Consider the following 22690-nt stretch of genomic DNA (forward strand, 5'->3'; position numbering starts at 1 on the left):
AAGTTGGGAGCATCCAGCCCCAAAATAGACACTAGAGGAGAAATGAGAAGGCAAAAATGTGTGATTCCCCACACACGACTCTGTGTTTCCTGATGCTATGCCTTTGTCCCACCTGTGCCCCACACCTGGAGGGCCCTTCCTTTCCACCTCTGGCCCCCAGAACCCCAAGCTCCCTTGCAGACTTCCTACCTGAGGCCCTTCCTGATCCTCCCCAGCCATTAACTTGTATTCATTTTGTAAATATCATTCATTAGTTTAGCCGAGCACCTGTTGTCCCCTCTCCCAATGGAATGCAAGCTCCCTGAAGGCAGAGCAGGTCACCAATTTTCCTTTATACCCAGCACCTGGCCCAGCATCGTCCAGAGGCAATCATGACTTCACAAAAATGACGTCAAAACTCGGTTTATTACATGAGAAATGAACATGTGTGAAAACCCAAGGTCTCGAAATCCATGCAGAAGAGCAACAGCATCAGGGTATATAGGAGGCACTTAATAAATGCTTGTCACATGGAATAGGATGGAAAGCAGACAGAAACGATATTCTTTATCCATCTGCTTATGTATGCTCAGTTTTAGGATGGGCTGCCTATACCACACAAGTCCCAGAGAAGACCCCATTCTCATCTACTGAAGCCCTACCATATACCCATCCTTTTCTTGGGTGCTTTGGGAAGGCCTAGTGGCCTCTAAGCTTTGGAGTGGGCACTAATTTAAGATCTTGGAAAGGACAGACAAGGAAGGTGAAAGGAGATGACTTGTCCATAATCAGCATTGGTTCATGGCCCAATAGTTCCTGATTCTATATTAGGATACCTATTCTACGAGAGTTATAGCTCCTATATTTCAAGATATCTCATGACGTGGTGGACAGAGCACTGCCCCTAAAGTTGGGAGGACCTGAGTTCAAATCTGACCTCAGACACTTACTAGCTGTGTGACTCTGGGCAAGTCACTTAACCCCAATTGCCTTAAACATCTGGGGCCATCTCCAGTCATCCTGATATATATCTCGCCACTGGACCCAGATGGCTCTGGAGGGGAGAATGAGGTTGGTGACCTTACACAGTTCTCCCTCACTTATATCCAATTCAGGGCAAGTCATGACATCACTTCCTGATGTCATGGTCCTCTTTGAGAATGAAGGACAAACAACAACAACATAGATATCAATAAATATATGCCTCTATAGCTCTACATAGAGATAGAGAGATATATGTAAGTGATTTCAGTTGTTGTTCAGTTGTTTCGGTCGTGTCTGACTCTTCCTGATCCCATTTTGGGGGCTTCTTGGGAGAGATACTGGAGGGGTTTGCCATTTTCATCTCCAGCTCATTTTAAAGATAAGGAAACTGAGGTAACAAAGGGTGAAATGACAGCCAGGAATCACACAGCTCCCTCAGGATGTGTCTGAGATCGGATTTGAACTAATGACAATGAGTCTTCCTGCCCGTAGGCCCAGCATGCTATCTATTGCACCACCTAGCTGCCCCAAAGACATGGGAGACCTTCTATTCAAGTGCCCAAAATTACAGTTCGTTTTTTAAAGGGAGAGGGGGCAGCTAGGTGGTGCAGTGGATAAAGCACTGGCCTTGGATTCAGGAGGACCTGAGTTCAAATCCAGCCTCAGCCATTTGACACTTACTAGCTGTGTAACCCTGGGCAAGTCACTTAACCCTCATTGCCCCACAAAAAAACTAAAATAGAATGCTACTGGAGAAAACATCAAATAGGGTCACAAAGAGTTGGAAACAACTGAAATGACTAAACAACAAAAATTAATAACTTATTTATAATATAGTCCATGAGATATTTGTAAAGCATTTTGCAAACCTTAAAGTGCTATATATAAATGCTATTAATGTTATATAAACATTATAATTAGAATATAATTTCTGTAAACTAATCATTTATTTATAATAATCAATGAGATGTTTGTAAAGTATTTTGCAGAAGTTCTATATAAATGCTATTATCATTATGTAATGGTTATAATTATAATAATATAATTTATCCAAACCAACTAAATTAATTATTTATTTTGGATAGGCAATGATATGTTTGTAAAGTACTTTGCAAACCTTCAAATGCTATATAAATATTATATATATATATATAATTTATTCATTCTTTTGGCCTGGTTGTTCAGTAATGTCTGACTCTTTGTGATCCCATAGACCATAGCAGTCCAATGCTGTCCGTGTGGTTTTCTTGGCAAAGATCTTGGAATGCTTTGCCATTTCCTTCTCCAGTGGATTAAGGCAAACAGAGGTTAAGTGACTTGCCTGGGGTCACACGGCTGGTAAGTGTCTGAGGCCAGATTTGAACTTAGGTCTCACTAACTCCAGGTCTGGCACTCTATCCAGTGAGCCAGATGCTGCCTCCATAATTTATTCATATGAACTCATTAAAATTTTATTTATAATGATCAATTTTATATTTTTAAAGTGCTTTGCCTATCTTAAAGCATTATGTGAATATTATGATATATTATTTATTATATGTTTATTATATGTTACTCCTTTATGTTAACTAATTTAATTAGAAATTTACTTATAAGCAGTAAGAGATCTGTAAAGCACTCTACAAACCTTAAAATATTATACAAGGTTATCTATCTTATAATTATTGTTTTTATTCATTATTATTATTGTGCTAGGTATTACAGGCTATTTAATTTGATCCTAACAACAGCCCTACAAGGTAGCTGCTATTATTGTCCCCACTTTACAGATGAGGAAACTGAGGCAGGGGTTAAGGTACATTGCCAGAGTCACACAGCTAGTAAATGTCTAAGGCAAGATTTGAACTCAGGTCTTCTTAACCCCAAGTCCAATGTTCTAAACATTGTACCACCAAGCCACCTAGTTTGTGTCTCTAGCTATCTTCCATTCCATTTTATAGTGTAATAACAACAACAAAATCTTTCTAATTTGATTATCCTTCCCCATCTTTAGATGATTGAAGTAGCTTCCTAATTAGGGTGGGCAGCTAGGTGTTGCAGGAGATAGACTGCTGATCCTGGAGTCCGAAGGACCTAAGTTCAAATCCAGCCTCAGACAGATACTCACTAGCTGTGTGACCCTGGTCAAGTCATTTCACCTTGTTTGCCTCAGTTTCCACATCTGTAAGATGAACTGGAGAAGGAAATGACAAAGCACTCCAGTATCTTTGCCAAGAAAACCCCAAATGGGGTCACAAAGAGTTGGACACAACTAAAACGACTGAACAACAACCTAATTAGTATCTATCTGTACCCTAGGTCTCTCCCTTCTTCAATCTACTGTCCACAGAGCGGCCAAAATGCCCTTCCTAAAGCACAAGCTTTACCATGTCCCTCTACTACTCAGTAAACTCTAGTGGTTCCCTATTACCTGAGGTGCACAGGGTTTTTTTTTTGTTTGGTTTTTTGTTTGTTTGTTTGTTTTTACTGAGGTAATTGGGGTTAAGTGACTTGCCCAGGGTCACACAGCTAGTAAGTGTTAAGTGTCTGAGGCTGGATTTGAACTCAGGTATTCCTGATTCCAGGGCTGGTGCTCTATCCACTGCACTACCTAGCTGCCCCCCCCCCCCCATTTTATGCATTTGAAACCATGATTCTGAGGAGTGCAGAGGCTTCACCAGGGGTCCAAGGCACAAAAAAAAGGTTGGGAATTATTTCTCTAGGCTTCAGTACAAACTCGTGTTTAGCTGTCAAGCCTTTTACACCCTGGCTCCAACTTACCTTTCAAGCCTTGTTACACATTCCTCCCCTCCACGTACACACTCTGCCACACACCCAACCCTACCTTCCTGCCATTCCTCATTCATGGCCTTCCACTTGTCCACGGTTTCCGGGGCTGGCTCCCGTGCCCACCCCATGCCTGGAATGCAGCCCCTGCTAGGTTTTTGATTTTGTGACTTCATTTGTCTAAAGCAGAAACGTCAAACACTGGTAGCTCTGAGTGCAGCAGGAACCAGATTAAAATATAATTGGGAAGGAGCAACTAGGTGGCGCAGTAGATAAAGCACCGGCCCTGGATTCAGGAGGAACTGAATTCAAATCTGGCCTCAGACACTTGACACTTACTAACTGTGTGACCCTGGGCAAGTTACTTAACCCCAATTTCTTCACCCCCCAAAAAAATAAAAAAATAAAAAAATAAAATATATATATATATATAAATGTAAAATTGGGAAACAGTTAACAAAATAAAATATTGCTAACGTTATGTCTTAAAAGCAAGTCTGTATTTGGCCTTAGTGACCTTCATTTCTAGTCAGTTAGACACCACTAGTCTAAAACACTGCCAGTGAGGAAACTCCACTTACCAATGTAGCTGGACACCTGCTTCGCAAATTAGTCTTCAAGAGTTTTCTGGGGCACTAGTTGGTTTGTTTGTTTGGTTGGTTGGTTGGTTGTTTGGTTGGTTGGTTGGTTGGTTGGTTGGTTGGTTGGTTGGTTGGTTGGTTGGTTGGTTGGTGGGTTGGTGGGTTGGTTGGTTTGGGGTTAGATTTTTTGTTTGTTAGGAACGCACCTATGGTTTTCATTTGTCTGAGAAGCCCTTGAGTGAGGAAACACCAACACCCAATGAAGATGGTCACTGGCTCTGTGCCCATTCCTGAGTTGCCGAGGAATTAAGTTGAGTGCCTCTGTGGTTACATTGGCCCATCTATGACCGAGGCAGGGGTCTATCCGCCATGCCACAGCGCCCTACAAAGCATTCATCACCCCCCAAATCCCCACACTACCTCTAGCCATCATGATGTGCTCTTCTTCACTTAACTCATTCTACTATTTACATCAAGGAAATTTCCCACTTCTCTTACGGTCGCTCCAGCCAGCGCAGTGAATCCCTTGCCGTCCCCTACGTCTGCCAGAGCAAGATCGTCTCGGAGAATCTCATAGACTCGGTCATAGTCTCCCTTCTCTGCCTTCATGATCAGCTCCTTGGCGACTCGTTCTTTGGGTCCCCGGTGGCCAAAGTTACTTCGGTTTCCATTCATGATATCATTAATACTCCGACTGAATGGAGACTGACTGTGCCTAATTTAAAAGGGAAAAAAAAAACTAGTCTTTAATCTAAGCCACCAAGCCTCTTCATTTTTTTTTCTTATCAGATCTGTGAATTCACTGGGGAAACAACTGTCAGCGAGGAAACTCCTGCTACCAAAGCAGATCAACAGCTGCTCTGCAATTTACAGTCTGAGGAAGTGGCCTGGGCCCCCAAGAGATGATTCACTTGCTCCAGGTCACACAGCTAGGATGTGCAAGAGAAGGGGCTTGGAACTAGGTCTTCCAGACTCCAAGAATATGTCTCTAATTTACTAGTGCACACTGCCTCTCTGTCCTCCTAATAATTATGACTAGGGGTGTGGGTGGAATTGCCAGGGACTTCTTGGGATCATAGATAGAGAGATGGAATAAGTCATGGAGATCATGGAGTACACATTCTCCAGATTACAGATGAGGAAACTGAGTCTCAGGGAGATTAAGTGACTTGTCCATGGTCACACAGGCAGACACTAATAGAGCCAGTTTCTAAATTCAGCCCTCTTCTGTTCTTCATCTATGGAATAGGAATGAAAAAAACCTACATGGTTAATGGGTAATGGCTGACCTCTATCTGAATCTGACGAACCTGGGTTCAAATCCTGCCTCTCCCTGTGTGACCTTGGGAAAGCCGCTTACCGTCCTAGTGCCCCAGGCACTTCTCCAAGACTATATGTATTGGAAGAGCTAGTTTCCTATCAGAACATCCTAACATCAAGGAAAGCTCAGGCCAGCAGAGCCTCTGCTTCCTTTCCTTTTCCTTTTGGCCTTTCCAGAATAGGGCCTGCCTTGTGTAAGATTTCTATTCATTGTTCTCCACGACATTACTGTCTCTTGTGTTACTCAGCTATTTTGCTCCAAAATGTCTACTCAGTAAATTCTATGTACATTAGTCTTAGCAATTTTAATACCCAGGTGAAGAACTATCAACAATCTCTCTCTCTCCCTCCCTCCCTCTCTCCCTACTCCCTCTCCCTCTCCCCCTCCCTCTAGAGTAGTCTTACTTTCTATTTACATATTTTCTAATCTTTAAAAAAATCCTGTACAGCAAATCCTAGCCCCTCCCCCAATTGCAATACTCCATATAATGCTTGGGCATGTCATACACTAAATGCAGTCTACATTTTTACACGTGGCGTATGCTTTTTTCTCCTCCCCTACTCACACCTTTTTCTGTCTCCCTCCTACCCATACTTTTACCCCCAAAGATTCTCCCATAGTTAGTGACAGGCAGAAAAATTTTGTGTCTAAAAGCGTTCACCAAAGACAAACAAGGGCAGCCAGATGGCACAGTAGATAGAGTGTTGGCCCTGGAGTCAGGAGGGCCTGAGTTCAAATCTGGTCTCAGACACTCACTGGATGTGTGAGCCTGGGCAAGTCACTTCACTTTTTTGCTTCAGTTTCCTCATGGGCTGGAGAAGGAAATGGCAAACAACCGCTCTAGTATCGCTGCCAAGAAAACCCCAGATGGGGTCACCAAGAGTCAGGCAAGACTGGATCGACTGCCTGAACAGCAAATAAGAAGCATGGACTTTTGGAACAGAGAAGTTCCTTGGGGCTGGGGAACCATGGACACGGAATATTGTACACACGGTTGCCTCAACTAACATGTTGGTCAGCTGTGATGAACCACTTCTCTCTCTCCCTCTTGCTCTCACTCTCTCATGATCTCCTCTACTCTCTGTTAAAAGGGATGACTCATGGGGCAGCTAGGTGGTGCAGTGGATTAGAGCACCGGCCCTGGAGTCAGGAGTACCTGAGTTCAAATCTGGCCTCAGACACTTAACACTTACTAGCTGTGTGACCCTGGGCAAGTCACTTAACCCCAATTGCCTCACTTAAAAAAAAAAAGGGATGACTCATGGGGAAGGAGGGTGAAGGAAATATTGGAAAATCAGAGTTTTATAAAATCAAGAGAGAACATGTTTGAAGACAATAAAATGACAATTAAGGGACTGACAGACTGCAGAAACCCATCCGGATGAAAGGATTATGGACCTAGAGCTAGAAGGAAGCTCAGAAGTCATCTATCTGACCCCCTGGTTTTGCAAATTAGGAAACTGAGGCCCAGGGAGATTAAGTGACTTAAGGAAGGTTACCCAGGTAATAAGAGGCATGGCTAGAACCAAGGTGCTCTTTCCACTGTTTCCCATCATCTCCCATCAGAACCAATAGAGAAGGGATTATACGGAAAGGCATCCAATGGTCCTTCAAAACTTACCCTTTTACAAAATAACTGGACAAGGAAGAAGGAGAGACATGGCTAGTTACCTGAATCTGCAAGCGTGCTTTTGTATTTTAAGGAGCAAAGGAGTCTGGTTTATAACAAACCAAGGTTCATCCTCATCATCAAACACTGGAAATTTAGGCACAAAAAAATAGAAATCAAAGTCCTTTTTGCTCGAGGCAGTCATGGGAAGATGCTCATTGTTGGTGGAGTAAACATACATTTCCGGCGGTAGGGTTAAATTGTCATTTAAAAGGAGCCGCTTGTAATCGTAAAAGAAGGGGTCCTCCTCCTTGTTCAGGTCCCACTTTGCCAGCTCCTTTTCAGAAAGACACATTTTGGGAGAGTCGAAAGAAAGGAAAGGGATGTACTCTGGGTAATCCAAAATGGTGAAAGTACCAGGGACTTCAGTGCACAATTTAATGATGTGTTCTCGGAACCACCATCCGACATCTTGGCAGCCTTCTGCATACGACTCTATCCCTGGTCCAAATCGTTCATCAGCCTTGTATAATCCCTTTAGGAAAAGTATTGAATGGGATGAGAGGAAAACACATTAGGGAAACCAAGGCACACAAACACTTTGAGACTGATTTCTTTAATAAAAGGAGTAAAACAAAATCCAAGGGACCTGGCAAAATGTGGTACCTGCAAAAGAATCGACACTGGCCCCATGACTGTATCTACCTCCTGTTAGCACTGAAGATGGACTTTACAGAGAATAGTTTCATGAGGATGCTTCAGAGCCAGGGAGCACAGCTCTGCACCAGAGTTTTTCCCTCCTCATTATTCTATGACAACTGTGTTTGTAGCATATTACAAAAATGCTTCCCTGGAAGATGCTGGCCCTTCTCAGGCTCTTTGCACTTTAGTTCCAAAGGAAGTTGTTGGGCCACCCCTCTCATTTTAAGGATGCATTCGTGTCCCTTAACCAGGAATGACTGCCCCAAGTGTCATATAACCTCCTTCTCTGGCCTATGAGAACTCCCTGCTAACAGCTAGGTGGCATAATAGATAAAGCACTGGCCCTGGAGTTAAGGGGACCTGAGTTCAATTCTCCCCTCAGACACTTACTAGCTGTATGACACTGGGCAAGTTTTTGTTTGTTTGTTTTTTGGTTTTTTTGTTTTGGTTTGGTTTTGTGGGGCAATGAGGGTTAAGTGACTTGCCCAAGGTCACACAGCTAGTTAAGTGTCAAGTGTCTGGGGCCAGATTTGAACTCAGGACCTTCTGAATCCAGGGCTGGTGCTTCATCCATTGTGCCACCTAGCTGCCCCTGGGTAAGTTTTTTAACCCCAATTGCCTTAAAAAACATCCAGGGCCATCTCTAGTCATCTTGATAGATATCTTGCTACTGGACCCAGATGACTCTGGAGGAGAGAATGAGGGTGCACAGCCCTCCCTCACTTAAATCCAGTCCAGTGCAAGTCATGACATCACCTCCTGATGTCAGGGTCCTCTTTGAGATTAAAGGACAAACAACCACAACAACGACAACAGAACTCCCTGCCCCTTTTTATCAGCCAACACTAGGTCTGGACCTTTAGGCCAGTCATGATCTCTCTGAGCCTGTGGGACACAGCATGATGACATGAGCTGCCCAAGGTCTGTGAATAAGTTATTTTTGACTCTGCCTGCTATTTGATACGTTTCAAGAGTGGAAAGGCCAGGAGTTCAAACAAAAGTCTAAAAGTGAGCCCTGTTCCAGGTTCCAAACTTTGTATCTTATTATCGCATCCATCCATTTCAAAAGTTCAGTGGAATCACCGGACATGGGAGGCCTTTTTTACTGAAAAACTGCTTCCACATTCCAGCTTCCCACAGATCTGTCCTCAGGAAACTGAGGCCCAAAGATGGGAATTGACTTGCTCAAGATCACTTAGGTAATAAGCATCTGATGGTGGATCTGATGGGGCATAAGAAGTGGGAGCATGGATTCCTAGCAGCTCAGAGCATAGACTCAGAGCTGGAAGGAACCTCAGAAGTCATTTACTCCATCCCTTTCATTTTACAGATGAGGAAACTGAGGCACACAGAGAGGAAGTGACTCGCCCAAGGTCACAAAGAACTAGCATTTGAACCAGGTCCTCGATATCAAATGCAGTGTTCTTTCCACTGCACCCTTCTCTCTTTCTCCCTTACCCCTCAGCCTAGGCTAGACAATACTGGTGGGGACAGAAGTTTCAGGACAGGCATCCAAGTGGAAAAAGGAAGGTAATGGAACCTCTGCTTCCTAGCTTTGCCCAATTATCTCCAGAGCCTGAAGGAGTTCCCATCTCCATACCATCACCAAGAGGAAGACACACTTACACACGTCTGGCAAAGGAAAAGAAGGAAAGGAAATCCTTTTTGCACCCAAACCATTGGTTTTGCTCCCCTCCTCACCTCCCCACCTGGCACTGACCTCCCCTGTTGTGAGGAGGGACGAAGGGGGAGAGCGAAACTTGGAATCTTTGTTGTTGTTGTTTTTCAGTCATTTTCAGTACTATCTAACTCTTCCTGACTCCATTTGGGGGTTTTCTTGGCAGAGATCCAGGAGTGATTTACCATTTCCTTCTCCAGATCATTTTACAGATGAGGAAAGAGAGGCAAACAGGGTGAAGTGACTTGCCCAGGGTCACACAGATAATACGTGTCTGAAGTCAGATTTGAACTCAGAAAGATGAGTCTTCCTGACTCCAGGCCTGGCATTCTATCTACTGTGCCACTTAAATTCAGTACCTGCCTTGGGCACTTATTAGTTGAGTGAATTTGAACAAATCACTTAACCTCTCCATGCCTCACTTTCCCCATCTGTAAAAGGAGAGATTTGGACTCAATAGTCTCTAAGATCCCTTCCAGCTTATCTCACGTTGCTTTCCATCATCACCACACACACACACACACACACACACACACACACACACACACACACACAGAGCCCTGTCTCAACTCCTCCCTCCTCTATATCAGTTCTCACTCTAGAGATTCAGGTCTTCTCTCTTCAACCCAATAGAAAAGTGACTCCTACCCATGACCGTGCCCTAGGTCACCCCTCATGACTTAGAACTGGGAAAAAGTCCATGATCCATTTCCCAGCAAGTAGGAGGTTGGGAGAAAGGGGAGTCCCCGTTAATGTTACTGCATTGCAACCAAGGTGGGAGACATTGTGTCCAGCACCTCCAACTAGGATACTAAATGCATTTACTCATGGGAAACTGATCCTTCATGGTAGATAGGCCCTGTGGTCACAGAGGGATCTAGAGCACGGGGACCTCCAAGTTCACCCAGTCCAAACCCATTGTTTTCCAGAAGGGGAAACTGAGGCCCAAGATGGGAAGTGACTTGTTCAAGGTCACTTAGGTAATAAGCATCAGAGGTGAGATTTGAACCTAGGTCTTCAATACCAGAACCATTCTCTCCGTTGCAGTTGTAAGGAGATACAGAGAATAGAGACTTGGCCTGGAGCTGAGGCGTTCTGAATTCAATTTGGCCTCTAACACTTACTAGCTTCTGGGCAAGACCCTTAGCCGCCGACTGCCTCAGTTTCCCCTGAAAACGAGGATGATAATATCACCTCCTTCTCAGGACTTTTGTAAGGATCAAATAAAATCATAAAAAACTCCTCTTTATTGTGAGCTCCTTGAGAGCAGGGACTGTCTTTTGCCTTTTTTGTACCCTCACCCCTTAGCCCTGTGTCTGACACAAAGTAGGTAGGTACTGGATAGAGCCCCAGGCCTGGAGTCAAGAAGATGCATCTTTCTGAGCTCCAATCTGGCCTCAGACACTTACTAGCTGTGTGACCCTGGGCAAGTCACTTCACCTTGTTTGCCTCAGTTTCCCCAATCTATCAAATAAGTTGGAAAAAGAAATGGCAAACAGCCCCAGGATCTTTGTCAGGAAAACCCCAAATGAGGCCACAAAGAGTCACATGCCACTGAAAAGATTCAACAACAACAAACTGTCTGTTGCCTTTCTTTGTATCCCTAGTGCTTTACCCAGTGTCTAGCACAGAGTAGGTATTCACATAAGCTTATTAACTGAATAATTAACTAAAGCACAGTACCTGGCACATAGTAGGGAGCTTAATAATGCTTCTTCCCTTCTTTTCCTTTCCCTTTGACAACTATACATTGAGAGTACTTTATATCCACAGCCTAGGTGCTTTGGTTACATTTGCTCTAAACATCTCTTGTAAGCCAGTCCATGAGCCTAACTGCCAAGAACTAAGTCATCTCTTTGGGAGAACATATTCTAAGCTCACAAATAAGCTTTTTGGTTTATTTATACAGCCTGCCCGTAATCTGAGAAGCCTAGAAAAGCAGAATACTGGTTACTGTTGGGAATGGGACTATTTATTAGTCATAATATTAATGCCTCAATTGTGAATAATCAGGCTCAGAAACTATTTGCATTAATACAGCAGGTTACAGCTGCAACTTGCATCGTCACTTACGAGTCAATGGTGCTGAAATGAGGAAGACATTTTAAGTAATAACATGGGAGAGACACTACGCCTAAGAGATCAATTACTTGACTTGATATTAAATATTAAAAATACTTTACCCTTATTATTATCCTCCTTGATGCTAAAAATCTGAAGTCTTTTAATCTCATCATGGAATGTATCATGTAAATTCAACTTACTTCCCTAAAAATAATTGAGACCAACCTCATCTTTTCAGAAAGTATGCAAGTTAATGACCTCCCACAACAAAACAGGAGATTGCACAGACCTGGAAGACCTGAGTTCAAATCCAGCCTCAGCCACTAGCTATATGACTCTGAGCAAGTTGCTTAAACTGCCTGCCTCAGTTTCCTAATCTGTAAAATGGGGATAAAAAGAGAACTTGCTTCCCAGGGTTGTAGTGAGGATCAAATGAACTTATATTTGTAAAGCACTTTGCAAACCTTAAAGCACTATATAGATGCTAGCTGTTGTTGTTGTTGTTGTTATTATTATTATTATTATTACTCTTATTATTATTCATCAGAAGTGGCCAGACTGTGAGTGTAAGATGTGGCAGACATGGTCAGACGTTGGATATGCTGGTTAGTTCTGTGAGAGACTTTTTTCTTTTTCTTTTTCTTATTTATTTAAGGGATGGTTCTCTGTAGACAGGGGAGGACATATTGGGAAATGAGGTAATGTAATAATAAAACATAGTAAGAAAAAAACTTAAGTATGGAAGTCTGAAATAGGACCCTAGTGTTATGGGCCTAGCACCCCAGAAGTTTTCTGGGGTACATCAGAGAACCTTTTCCTTGAGAAACTAAACCAAAGGACAGACACACCTAAAGAGATAAGTGGCACTAGATCAGGACTGAACCAGGACCACCACCCTTCATTCCAGTCTCCCCCACCCCTGGGGAGATAAGATTAGGTGTGGCTGCTGCCTTTGTGGTGGGAGGAGGAGAGAGATGGCTTGAGAGATCCGCATCCACCCTTCATCCAACTCCCCCAGCCACCACCAGTGAGGGATGGTCCTCCCTCAATAAGGGAACTTTCCACAGTCAGATGATCACCCCCATCAGTCCTCTATAAAAGTGACTGCCTGTCTCCTAATGGAGGAGATAGGTATCTCAGAGCAGCGCCTCGGCGCTATGCCTTCTCCCCATGAGAAGTCCAAGGATTTCTCTCTTGGTTTCCTTTCCCCAACCCCTAAATAAACTATTATCTTATTCTAGTTGGATTTGTGTGCAAGAGGTTGTAATTCTTTAAAGAGGAATTCCTAAGAACTCCTACCCTGAACCCCTACCCAAACCCCACCCTCTATTTCCCCATAATACTAGCAATCTGAAAATGTCTATTAAATCTTCATTTTCTATTAATACTAAAAATCCTTCTCTTCAGAACAGAAAATTATCATGTGTAGGCATTACACATCTCAAGAGACACTGAAATCACAGCTCAATCATATCATCTGATAATTGATTCCAAATGTATCAGCTCTCTGCAGAAAGAAAATTGCCCATTATCTGGTAGAAAAATCATGTTTCTACATCTCTAGGCTTGTCAGTTGTTGATTTGTTAATAACCTCATCTTATCATTCTAGACCCCAGATTTTCAACTGACAAAATCTGATTGCTTTCCGTAGTAAATATAACAGTTACATAAGTAATAATCTTCTTAAGGTACAAATTAACTACATTATTCCCTAGCTCCAAAACTATCAGTGGCTCCCTATTATCTCTTGGGATTTAGAGCTAGAAGGGACCTTAGAATCCAACTCCCAGTTTTGCAGGTGAGGAAACGTAAGCCCATAGAAACAACTTAACATCATAGATTTAAGACTGAAGGGGACTTAAAAAGCCATAAAATCCAATTTGATGAAGAAACTGAGGCAACAAGAGATGAAGTAATTGCCCAAGGTCTCACAGCCAACATTCTAGTCTTTTCACCTTATTCTCCTTCACATTCTCTACTTTGAAGGCAAGCTGGATTCAACCACCCACCTATCTAAGCATTTGTAAAAGCCATCTTCTGTGCTTTGACCATGCCTCTCGCTGGCATGGCCAAAGAGTTAAGGACAAAGGAAATAGATTCAAGCAGAGATTTCCCAGTGTCTTCCTTTTCAACCTTTCTCCAGGACAGTTTTTGTCTTGACCTTGAGACTGAAGAGATTTGGTGAAGCAAAAAAAAAAAAAAAGATGGGACCAAGGAGAGGTAGGACTTTGCAAACTCAGTGGGGTGTTCATGTCAAGAGCTGCAGCTCCCTCCTGGTCAAGCTTAGAATCCCTTCCAAGTGACAGAGACAACAGATCCTGGGCTTGGGGCAAATTTGGTACTGCCTGGGATGACCAGCCCTGAGAACATGTGGGAGTGATGGTGATATTGGCATTACATATTTTTTTCTTGTGCTTTCTAGGAGAGGGGACACTTCCTATCACTTCCTTGCCCAAATCTCCTCTCAGCCTTCTCCCATCCAATATAGCCAATAACAGACTCTTTTCCCTCTTCTCCCTTTCTGGATATAACCTTAGCATATAGGTCTTAGAATTGTTATCACCTTTAACAGACATGTTTGGGTTTTTAATGGGCTTTTGGGAACTGCATAAAATACATTTATTTTCTTCACATCCATTGTATTTGTCTGAATGCCTCTGGGAGATTGGGTACAGAGAGAGTAAGCCAAGAAGGGAAAAAGAAACCTAAAGTATTGGGTTATATTCCTACAAAATCCAAATTAGCACTGGAAGATTAAGATTCCTGACTGGGCACTCCAGAAGCCAAGCATGACAGCTTGATTTGAGAAATGAGGAGAACAATCCGCAGGATCAGGTACTCCTGGAACATGCAGCAAGGAGCCACAGAGGTGGGTGAGTGAGTCAAACAGTAGTTATGTTCTTTCCTTTTCCCTGAAAGCCCATGCTGCGCTTAAAAGGCAAAGTCAAGCCTTTAATGGGGCATGGCTGTTGGGAAAGTCTCACCCACAAGAAGGAAAAGAGAGTAAACAAACTAAGCATGCTCCAGGGGATAACCATCAGCCCTTTCTGCCTTGCCCGCCAGTGCGATCTGATGTCTGTACCTGTTTCTTATACCTGTAGACCAAGAAATCAAATCCCGCAGCTAGTTCAGAAATAAAAGGGTCCTGTATTCATCTAGTTACTATATGGCTTTACCCTATGAGACTTCAGGCAGCATGCAAGGAAAATGGTTGAAAACCTTAGGAAGGTGGGGTATAGAAAAAGAAAGAGGAATCAATTGTCGAATGCTCCAGAGAGATGGAAGAGCATGAAAAATGAGAAGACACCATTCTCTCTTTCTCTGTGACAACCCCTAGCGTCTGCATATACAAGGATTCTTTTTTTTTTTACAAGGATTCTTAATATTTGTTTTACTGAATCCTGTTTTTTGAGGGAGTCTCCCCAGGTTCTAACATTCATGGCTTATGTGAGTCAAATCGTCCCCTGCAGCATCCTCCCGAAAGCTGCTGGACAGAAGAACCACAGAAGATTTTAAAGCTCTACTTGTGACTGAGAAAAACTGGGCTCTAGAATCAAGGGGAAGTCATACCCTACAACTGAGGTTGTTAAAGTTTGCAAGCTTCTGTAATTAAAAGAACAACAAATAAAATATTGCTTTAAATAAAACTCTAATAACTTAGAAAGATGACCAGAAATGTTTATGTTGGGAAAGGAAAAGGGAGAACTGAGTAGAGAAATCCCTTTTTGCAACAGAACTATCACAGAAGTACATTTTTAGGGGCAGCTAGGTGGCGCAGACTGGCCCTGGAGTCAGGAGGACCTGAGTTCAAATCCGACCTCAGACACTTAACACTTACTAGCTGTGTGACCCTGGGCAAGTCACTTAACCCCAACTGCCTCACTAAAAACAAAAACAAAAACAAAACAGTAGTACATTTTTAACAGAGGGGTAAGTCTGACTTGACTCAATGACCAGCATATGATTAATTTCATTTGTTCTTAGTAGGAAATTAAAGCAATTTCTAAGTATACTTCATACAACCCCATGTATCAAGGACTGAGTTTGTTCTTGGCAGCTAGGTGATGCCATAGTGCATAAAGCACTGGCCTTGGAACCAAAAAGACCCATCTTCCTGAGTTAAAAGCTGGCCTTAAATACTAACTGTATTACCCTGGCAAGTCACTTTACCTCATTTGCCTCAGTTTCCTCATCTGTAAAATGAGCTGGAGAAAGAAATGGCAAATAACTCCAGTAGCTCTGCCAAGAAAATGCCAGATGGGATCAGTCAGACATGACTGAAATGGCCAAAAAAAAAATTGTTCTAAAACAGATTCCTAGTCTGGGGGCCCATGATTTTTATTTGTTGATATTTTATAAATATGTCAACATGATTGGTTTCCTTTGTAATCCCATATGTTTTATTTTGTGTGTTTAAAGACATTATTCTGAAAGGAGATCTGTACGCTTTACCAATCTGCCAAAGGAGGCCATGACGCAAAAAGGGTTGCATAGCCCCTGATCTAAATATTAAAAATTACTCCTGGGGGCAGCTAAGTGGTACAGTGGATAAAGCACCAGCCCTAGATTCAGAAGGACCTGAGTTCAAATTTGACCTCAGACACTTGACACTTACTAGTTGTGTGACCCTAGGCAAGTCACTTAACCCTCATTACCCAGCCAAAAAAATAAATAAATAAAAATAACAATTAACCCAAATTAGAAGCCTTTTACACCACAATTCGAATTATAACAAATATAGGCAACTTTTGAAGGCCTTGGGAAATGGTGCTTCTAATTTTTTGAATAAAATGGCAAGGTTTGCTAAAGTCACGGATTTCCTTTTACTGCTTCTCACACGCATTTCCACCGTCGTTCTCAGAACCCCACGGGACAGTTGGCAAAGCATGACTTGGGAGGCTCTAATTCCCAATTGAACTTTCACATCTGTAACTTATGAAGGGGCTAAAAGCTGGCACAGCCAAGGAGAAGGTTTTCCAGAGCATGATCCTTTCCAAGGAACAGAGCTGGTTTTCTTCTGTTCTGTGAGAGAGGCCAACCTGGAGTTCCTCAGCCCAGAGTTTTCAAACAAGGAGCAGGTCCTTGATCCTAATACGGATTCAGACCTTATACACCACAGGCAAATTGGGTCTTTCCATCAAGGACCTCAAAAAATATATATTTCTAAGGCCATGAGCCAAGTTCAAGAACACAGAATAATAATAAAATCTCTAGCTTGTAAATAAAAAAAGACTTTCAAAAGATGGAGAAATTATGAAATTTGGGAAAAATTCAGCCCAAGACTATGGACTTCAATTCAACAAGCATTTTAAAGCACCTACTATGTGTTGAGCATTGTGCAAGGTGTTAGAGATACAAACACAAAAATAGAAGTCCCTGTGTTCAAGTACCTGACATTATATGGAGTGAGATAACATGGAGAAATAAGAATGTTTGGAATATATTCAAAATAACTCCAAGATCATTTCAGAGGGTGAATCACTAGTATCTAAGGGATTAGGAAAGGCTGCATATAGGAGGTGGCATATAAGGTGAGATCTGAAAGAATTAACAGATTCTAAGAGACAGAAATTTAGAGGAATGACATTCCAGGCACAAGAGCCAGTTTACCCCAAAAATGGGGGGGGCAGGTAAGGAACCACATTAGATTTTAAACATCACAAAATAATGCAAAGAAAAGGTGGCAAGAGCATCAATTAAGTTGGTGACCATGTAAGTAGAGAAAAGGGGACAAGATGTAAGAGATGTTGTAGAGGTAAAAATTACAGGATTTGACAACTGATTCAATTCGTGGGTGAGGGTGAGGAGTTAAGAATTATTGCACACCTGAGTGATGTGAAGGATGGTGGTAGTCTCAACAGAAAAGGGGAAGTTTGAAGGAGGGGAAGATTTGAGTTCTGTTATGGAAATATTGAGCTTGAGATGCCTATGGGACATTCAGTTTGAAAAGTCCAATTAGCAGTTGGTGATGAAGGAAAGAAGCTCAAAGAACAAAGAATGGATAAAAATAATCTGGAAATCATCCCCACAGAGATGATAACTAAGCCTGTGGGAATTAATGGGGTCATCAAAGAAGAGAAGGCCCAGCACATGGGCCTTAGAACATGGGTGGAGAATCAGCAAAGGGGACTGAGAAGGTGAAGTCAAACAAGCAGGGGGAAAGCCGGGAGAGAACAAGGTTGTGAAAACCTAGAGACACAAGGCTCCAGGAAAAAAAGTGTCAGATGCTACAGGGAGGCCAAGAAAAGTGAAAACTGAGAAAAGTCCTTTGGGTTTGGAGATTCCCAGAGGCATCCCTGGATTCCAGATGTGCTCTTAGCTGGTCACATCCCATCCAGAGGACCATGCTCAGTTCTAGGAGTCTCATTTTGGGAAGAATGATGACCAGCTGGGAAATATTCAGAAGAGGGAAGCCAAGAGAGTGAAGGCAATCAAAATCATGGAGATTGTGGGCAGCTAGGTGGTGCAGTGGATAGAGCACCAGCCCTGTAGTCAGGAGTACCTGAGTTCAAATCTGGCCTCAGACACTTAACACTTACTAGCTGTGTGACCCTGGGCAAGTCACTTAACCCCAATTGCCTCACTTAAAAAAAAATGGAGATTGTGCATGTCAATTACTGAAAAATACACAGAAGAGAACAAAAGGCAATCCAGGAAGGGATCCAAGCAGAGCAATACAATCATATTAAATTAAATGTATACCTTTTTTTTTCTTGTGGGGTAATGAGGGTTAAGTTAAGCCCAGAGTCACACAGCTAGTGTCAAGTGTCTGAGGCAGCATTTGAACTCAGGTCCTCCTGAATCCAAGGCCAGTGCTTTATCCACTGCACCACCTAGCTGCCCCCTAAATGTATACTTTTTTAAACTACATGTAATAGAAGTTCATGGACTCTGAGCCAAACCTTTTAGTCATTATTATTGTTTTTTATAGAAATGTTCATGTTTGTTACTCATTAAGACTATAATAAAAAAGGGAAAATGTTTTAAAAAGAAAAATTGAGACCCCGTATACCAATCTTATTGATTGAAAGAAAGATGTTTAGCCCAAATTGGAGATTTAGGGGAGACTTTTTCAAACATTTGAAGGGATGGACATAAAGAAGAGGTGTTAGACTTGTTTCATTTGTCCCAAAAGACCAGCCCTTGAGTCGAAGGGTAGAACTTGCAAAGAGACAAATGTAGGCTGGATAAAAGGTGAGCCTTGCTAACTTTTAGAGCTGTGCTAAAAGCCTAATTGGCTGCCTCAAGATGTGGTGAACCCCCACTCTCCATCAACATAGGGATTCAAACAGAAGGTTGGATAATCACTTGTCAGAGATGATGAAGACAGAGAGTCCTGTTCAAGTAGGATTTTTACTACACAGATAACCTCTGACCTCCCTTCCAGTCTGAAAGCTCTGTGAACACCTGGTCTACATGGATGGCCTCATGTGTATATAAGCATCTTCCTCGCTCTTATTCCATATGCTCCCCCAGAAGCCTCCTCATCCTTATTTGGCTTCCCATTGGGAACAGGATGCCCTGACTAACATGGAAATATATGCACACTTGGCAGTTCAAGTTTTCATTATAAATTATTAACTTGGCTTTCTGGTACAAATCAGTCTTGTGAGAGTTGGAAGAGCCCAAGCCACTTTTCTGGAGCCTGCTCAAACCTGAATAATAATTACACATTTCTATAGCACTTTATGGTTTCCAAAGCACATTCTTCATGGGTCTCTAGGGCAGGGAGCATAAGTTTTAAGAAATGGGCTCTGCAAGGTTAAAGAATGGGCTTGTGTTCACATGGCTGCTTGGTGCTGGTGCTGCTCTCTTGGAAGTAGGATTACTGACTGAAGCTTCCGGGATCTTTCTTCTGCATCAAAATGCGTTTTAAAATAAGCTGACCTCTGGCATTCTAGAGCGCAATCAACCAATTAATATATATTTATTAAGCACCTATTATGTGCCAAGCACTGTGAATGAATGAATGAATGAATGAATGAATGAATGACAAACAAATGGTTGAAAAGGCATTTAATAAACAATTTAATATGTCAGGGATGGTTCTAGGTGCCAGAGATACAATGACAAAGCTAAAAGAGTCCATTCTTCAAGAAGTTTACATCCTAATCAGAAGGGACAGCCTGTCCAATAAATAGTAAATATCACCAGGCTAGATAAAAAATACAAGCTAGTTAATGAAAGAGCACAGTGTTTCATTTTTGTCTTTATTCCATGTGCATAATAGAGTACCCTGCACATAGTAGGCACTTGTTTGTTGAATTGAATTGGGGCGGGGGGGCTGAATGTCTAAAAATAAAAGTTAAACTCTACCAAAAGCTATAAAAGTTTATGTAGCCAGACCATTAAAGACAGTTTCTTCAATGAGAAAATTCCCCCAGTGTTCTTGTTTGCAGATAACCCTTTGTTCTACTTTCATCAAACCCCAGAATGCCACATGACCTCCTCAAAGAGATACATGGATGGTCAAAGAGACTGGACTAACGACCTACACAAAAAAACCAAGCTGATGAAGAATGTGCATTTTCCAAATTATGACAGACAGTGGGATGAGCAGCCCATTGATTAGACACTGTTACATTGATCTTGTATGGGAACTGCAGGTGGAGGAGGAGCTGGGCACAGATCTGAAAAGTGGGATGATTCATACTTGAGAAATCATGTTTCCCAAGCACCTTCCTGACAGAAAAGCCCATTTGGGCAAGTCCGGATTGTCTTCAAGATACCATACAGTACAGGTCAGGGAGCACCATAACCTCATATGAATCAAACTGCAGGTGACCTAAGTACAGTGGAAAAACTCTTGGTGTGAGTAAGTGGGCAGAAGTGTGCACTGGCCATCCCCCATGCCTGGAATGCTCTTCCTCCTCACCTCTGCCTCTTAGAGGCTTCCTCCAAGACTGGATTCCCCCTCTGTAGGGACCCGCTGCTAGTGCTCTCCCCTCTGAGACTGCCCCCCATCTACTCTGGGTGCATCTCATATAGACCTATTTATTTACCCATTGTCTCCCTCATTAGAATGGAGGATCCTTGAGGGCAAGGACTCTTTTTGTCTCTTCATCATATCCTTAGTCAAGCCAATAAGTATTTATTAGACACCTACTGTTTGCCAGGCACTCTATGAAGCACAAGGGACACAGAGCAAGGAGCTCAGTCTAATGAAAGAGACAGCTGTCGGTCAGGTGGCCTGTGGCACTTAGAAGACAGAAGCAAAGCAGATGCTAATGCATCTTCCTTCATGTTTCTCTAATGGTTTCTGCTGTTGAACCACCGAGCAGTGCCAAGACTTTGCTGGGGGACCTTTCTTTTCTGGGTCTCCAGTAGCTGTTTCTACATTACATTAGAATAGAAGCTTCATGAGGGCACACAGCTAGTCAGTGCCTAAGAAGGTAGTTTTGCTTTTTCTTTGTATCTCCAGAACTTAACACAGGGCCTGAAATTCGGTAGACAGTGAATAAATGCTGACTGATTGCTTGGATTGGATTGGCAACCCCAGAACAGAGGTTGATCAGCTAATAAGGACCCCCATTCTCTCATCCAGGGTTTCTAAAACTTCTTCCACTCACGACCCCTTTTTGCCTGAGAAATTTTTACATGACCCCAGGCATACGGGTATATAAAATAGGTATTTATAACCAGTACTGTTGCCAGTTTTTTCACGACCCCCACATTCAGTTATGTGACTCCATATGGGGTGATGACCCACATTTTAAGAAGCTAGGCTCAAATAATAATAATAATAATAATAAAGAAGCTAGGCTCTAAAGCAACAGCTCTCAAACTTTTTGATCTCAGGACACCTTTTACACTCTTAAAAATTATTGAGGGGGCAGCTAGGTGGCACAGTGGATAAAGCACCAGCCCTGGATTCAGTAGAACCTGAGTTCAAATCTGACCTCAGACACTTGACACTTATTAGCTGTGTGACCCTGGGCAAGTCACTTAACCCCAATTGCCTCACACACAAAAAAAGTATTGAGGACACCCCACACACAAAGAGCATTGGTTTATGGGGGTTATAGCTATCAATATTTACCATGTTCAAAATTAAAACATCTTATGTCTGAATACAGACTGAAACATACTATTTTTCACTTTCCTTCTTTCTTTCTTTTGTCCTTTCTTTCTTTCTTTCTTGTTCAAGTCTTCTTGTACAAAATGGCTAATATGGAAATGTTTTACAATTGCACATGTATAGCCTATATCAACTTGCTTACCACCTCAGGGAAGGGAAAGAGGAGGGAGGGATGAACTTGGAACTAGAAACTTTTTTTTAAATGTTAAAAGTTGTTTTTACATGTTAATTGGGAAAAATAAAATCTTATTTTAGAAAAGTAAAATATCTTAGAAATATAAGAACAGGGGCAGCTAGGTGGCGCAGTGGATAGAGCACCAGCCTTGGATTCAGGAGGACCTGAGTTCAAATCTGGCCTCAGACACTTAACACTTACTAGCTGTGGGACCCTAGGCAAGTCACTTAACCCCAATTGCCTCATCAAAAAAGAAAGAAATATTAGAATAACGCTGGCCTCAAGAATCCTCTGAAAGGCTCTTAGGGGCTCCCAAGGGTCCCCAAACCACACTTCAAGAACTGCTGCTCCAGAGTTCCTCAGTAACCGGACACAGAATCAGGACATAGTTTCACTGCCTCTCATTCACAGAAGCTGATGACTGAGAAGAGATGTGATATCAGCTTGGGAGGGGATTGGATCTTTGAGGGAGGGGCCTGGATTCATGCCCCTTACCTGTGTCAGGGCCTTCTCCCAAGGTGAGGCCTGCCCAGAAGATACTCTAGGGCTGAATCTCAGTGTCCCTGGAAGCAAAGCCCCCCCCCCCCCAGCTGACGTACTCTAGGACTTTTGTTAGTCTGAGAGTATGGCTTTAATAATTAATCATGTAAAAATAATTTAAATAATCCATTATCTTTACCCAGACATTTAATATTGAGGAAGCTATAAACCTTCCAGAATCCAAAATATCATTTTCCCATTAATTAAAATCG

General features: G+C 42.4%; 1 protein-coding gene across 1 annotated transcript in view; it reads right to left on the reverse strand.

The window, feature by feature from the left end:
- ANKMY1 (ankyrin repeat and MYND domain containing 1) overlaps positions 1 to 22690 on the reverse strand; it is a 123949-nt gene that overhangs the window by 84276 nt on the left and 16983 nt on the right. Inside the window, exons 4-5 of the mRNA XM_044005029.1 lie at positions 7303 to 7775; positions 4809 to 5025 (exon numbers count right to left, since the gene is read on the reverse strand). Of these exons, the coding sequence (XP_043860964.1) occupies positions 4809 to 5025; positions 7303 to 7775 (690 nt within the window). The remainder of the gene's footprint in view (positions 1 to 4808; positions 5026 to 7302; positions 7776 to 22690) is intronic.

The sequence above is a fragment of the Dromiciops gliroides genome, chromosome 4 (assembly GCF_019393635.1).
Source record: "Dromiciops gliroides isolate mDroGli1 chromosome 4, mDroGli1.pri, whole genome shotgun sequence".
Classification (NCBI taxonomy): Eukaryota; Metazoa; Chordata; class Mammalia; order Microbiotheria; family Microbiotheriidae; genus Dromiciops; species Dromiciops gliroides.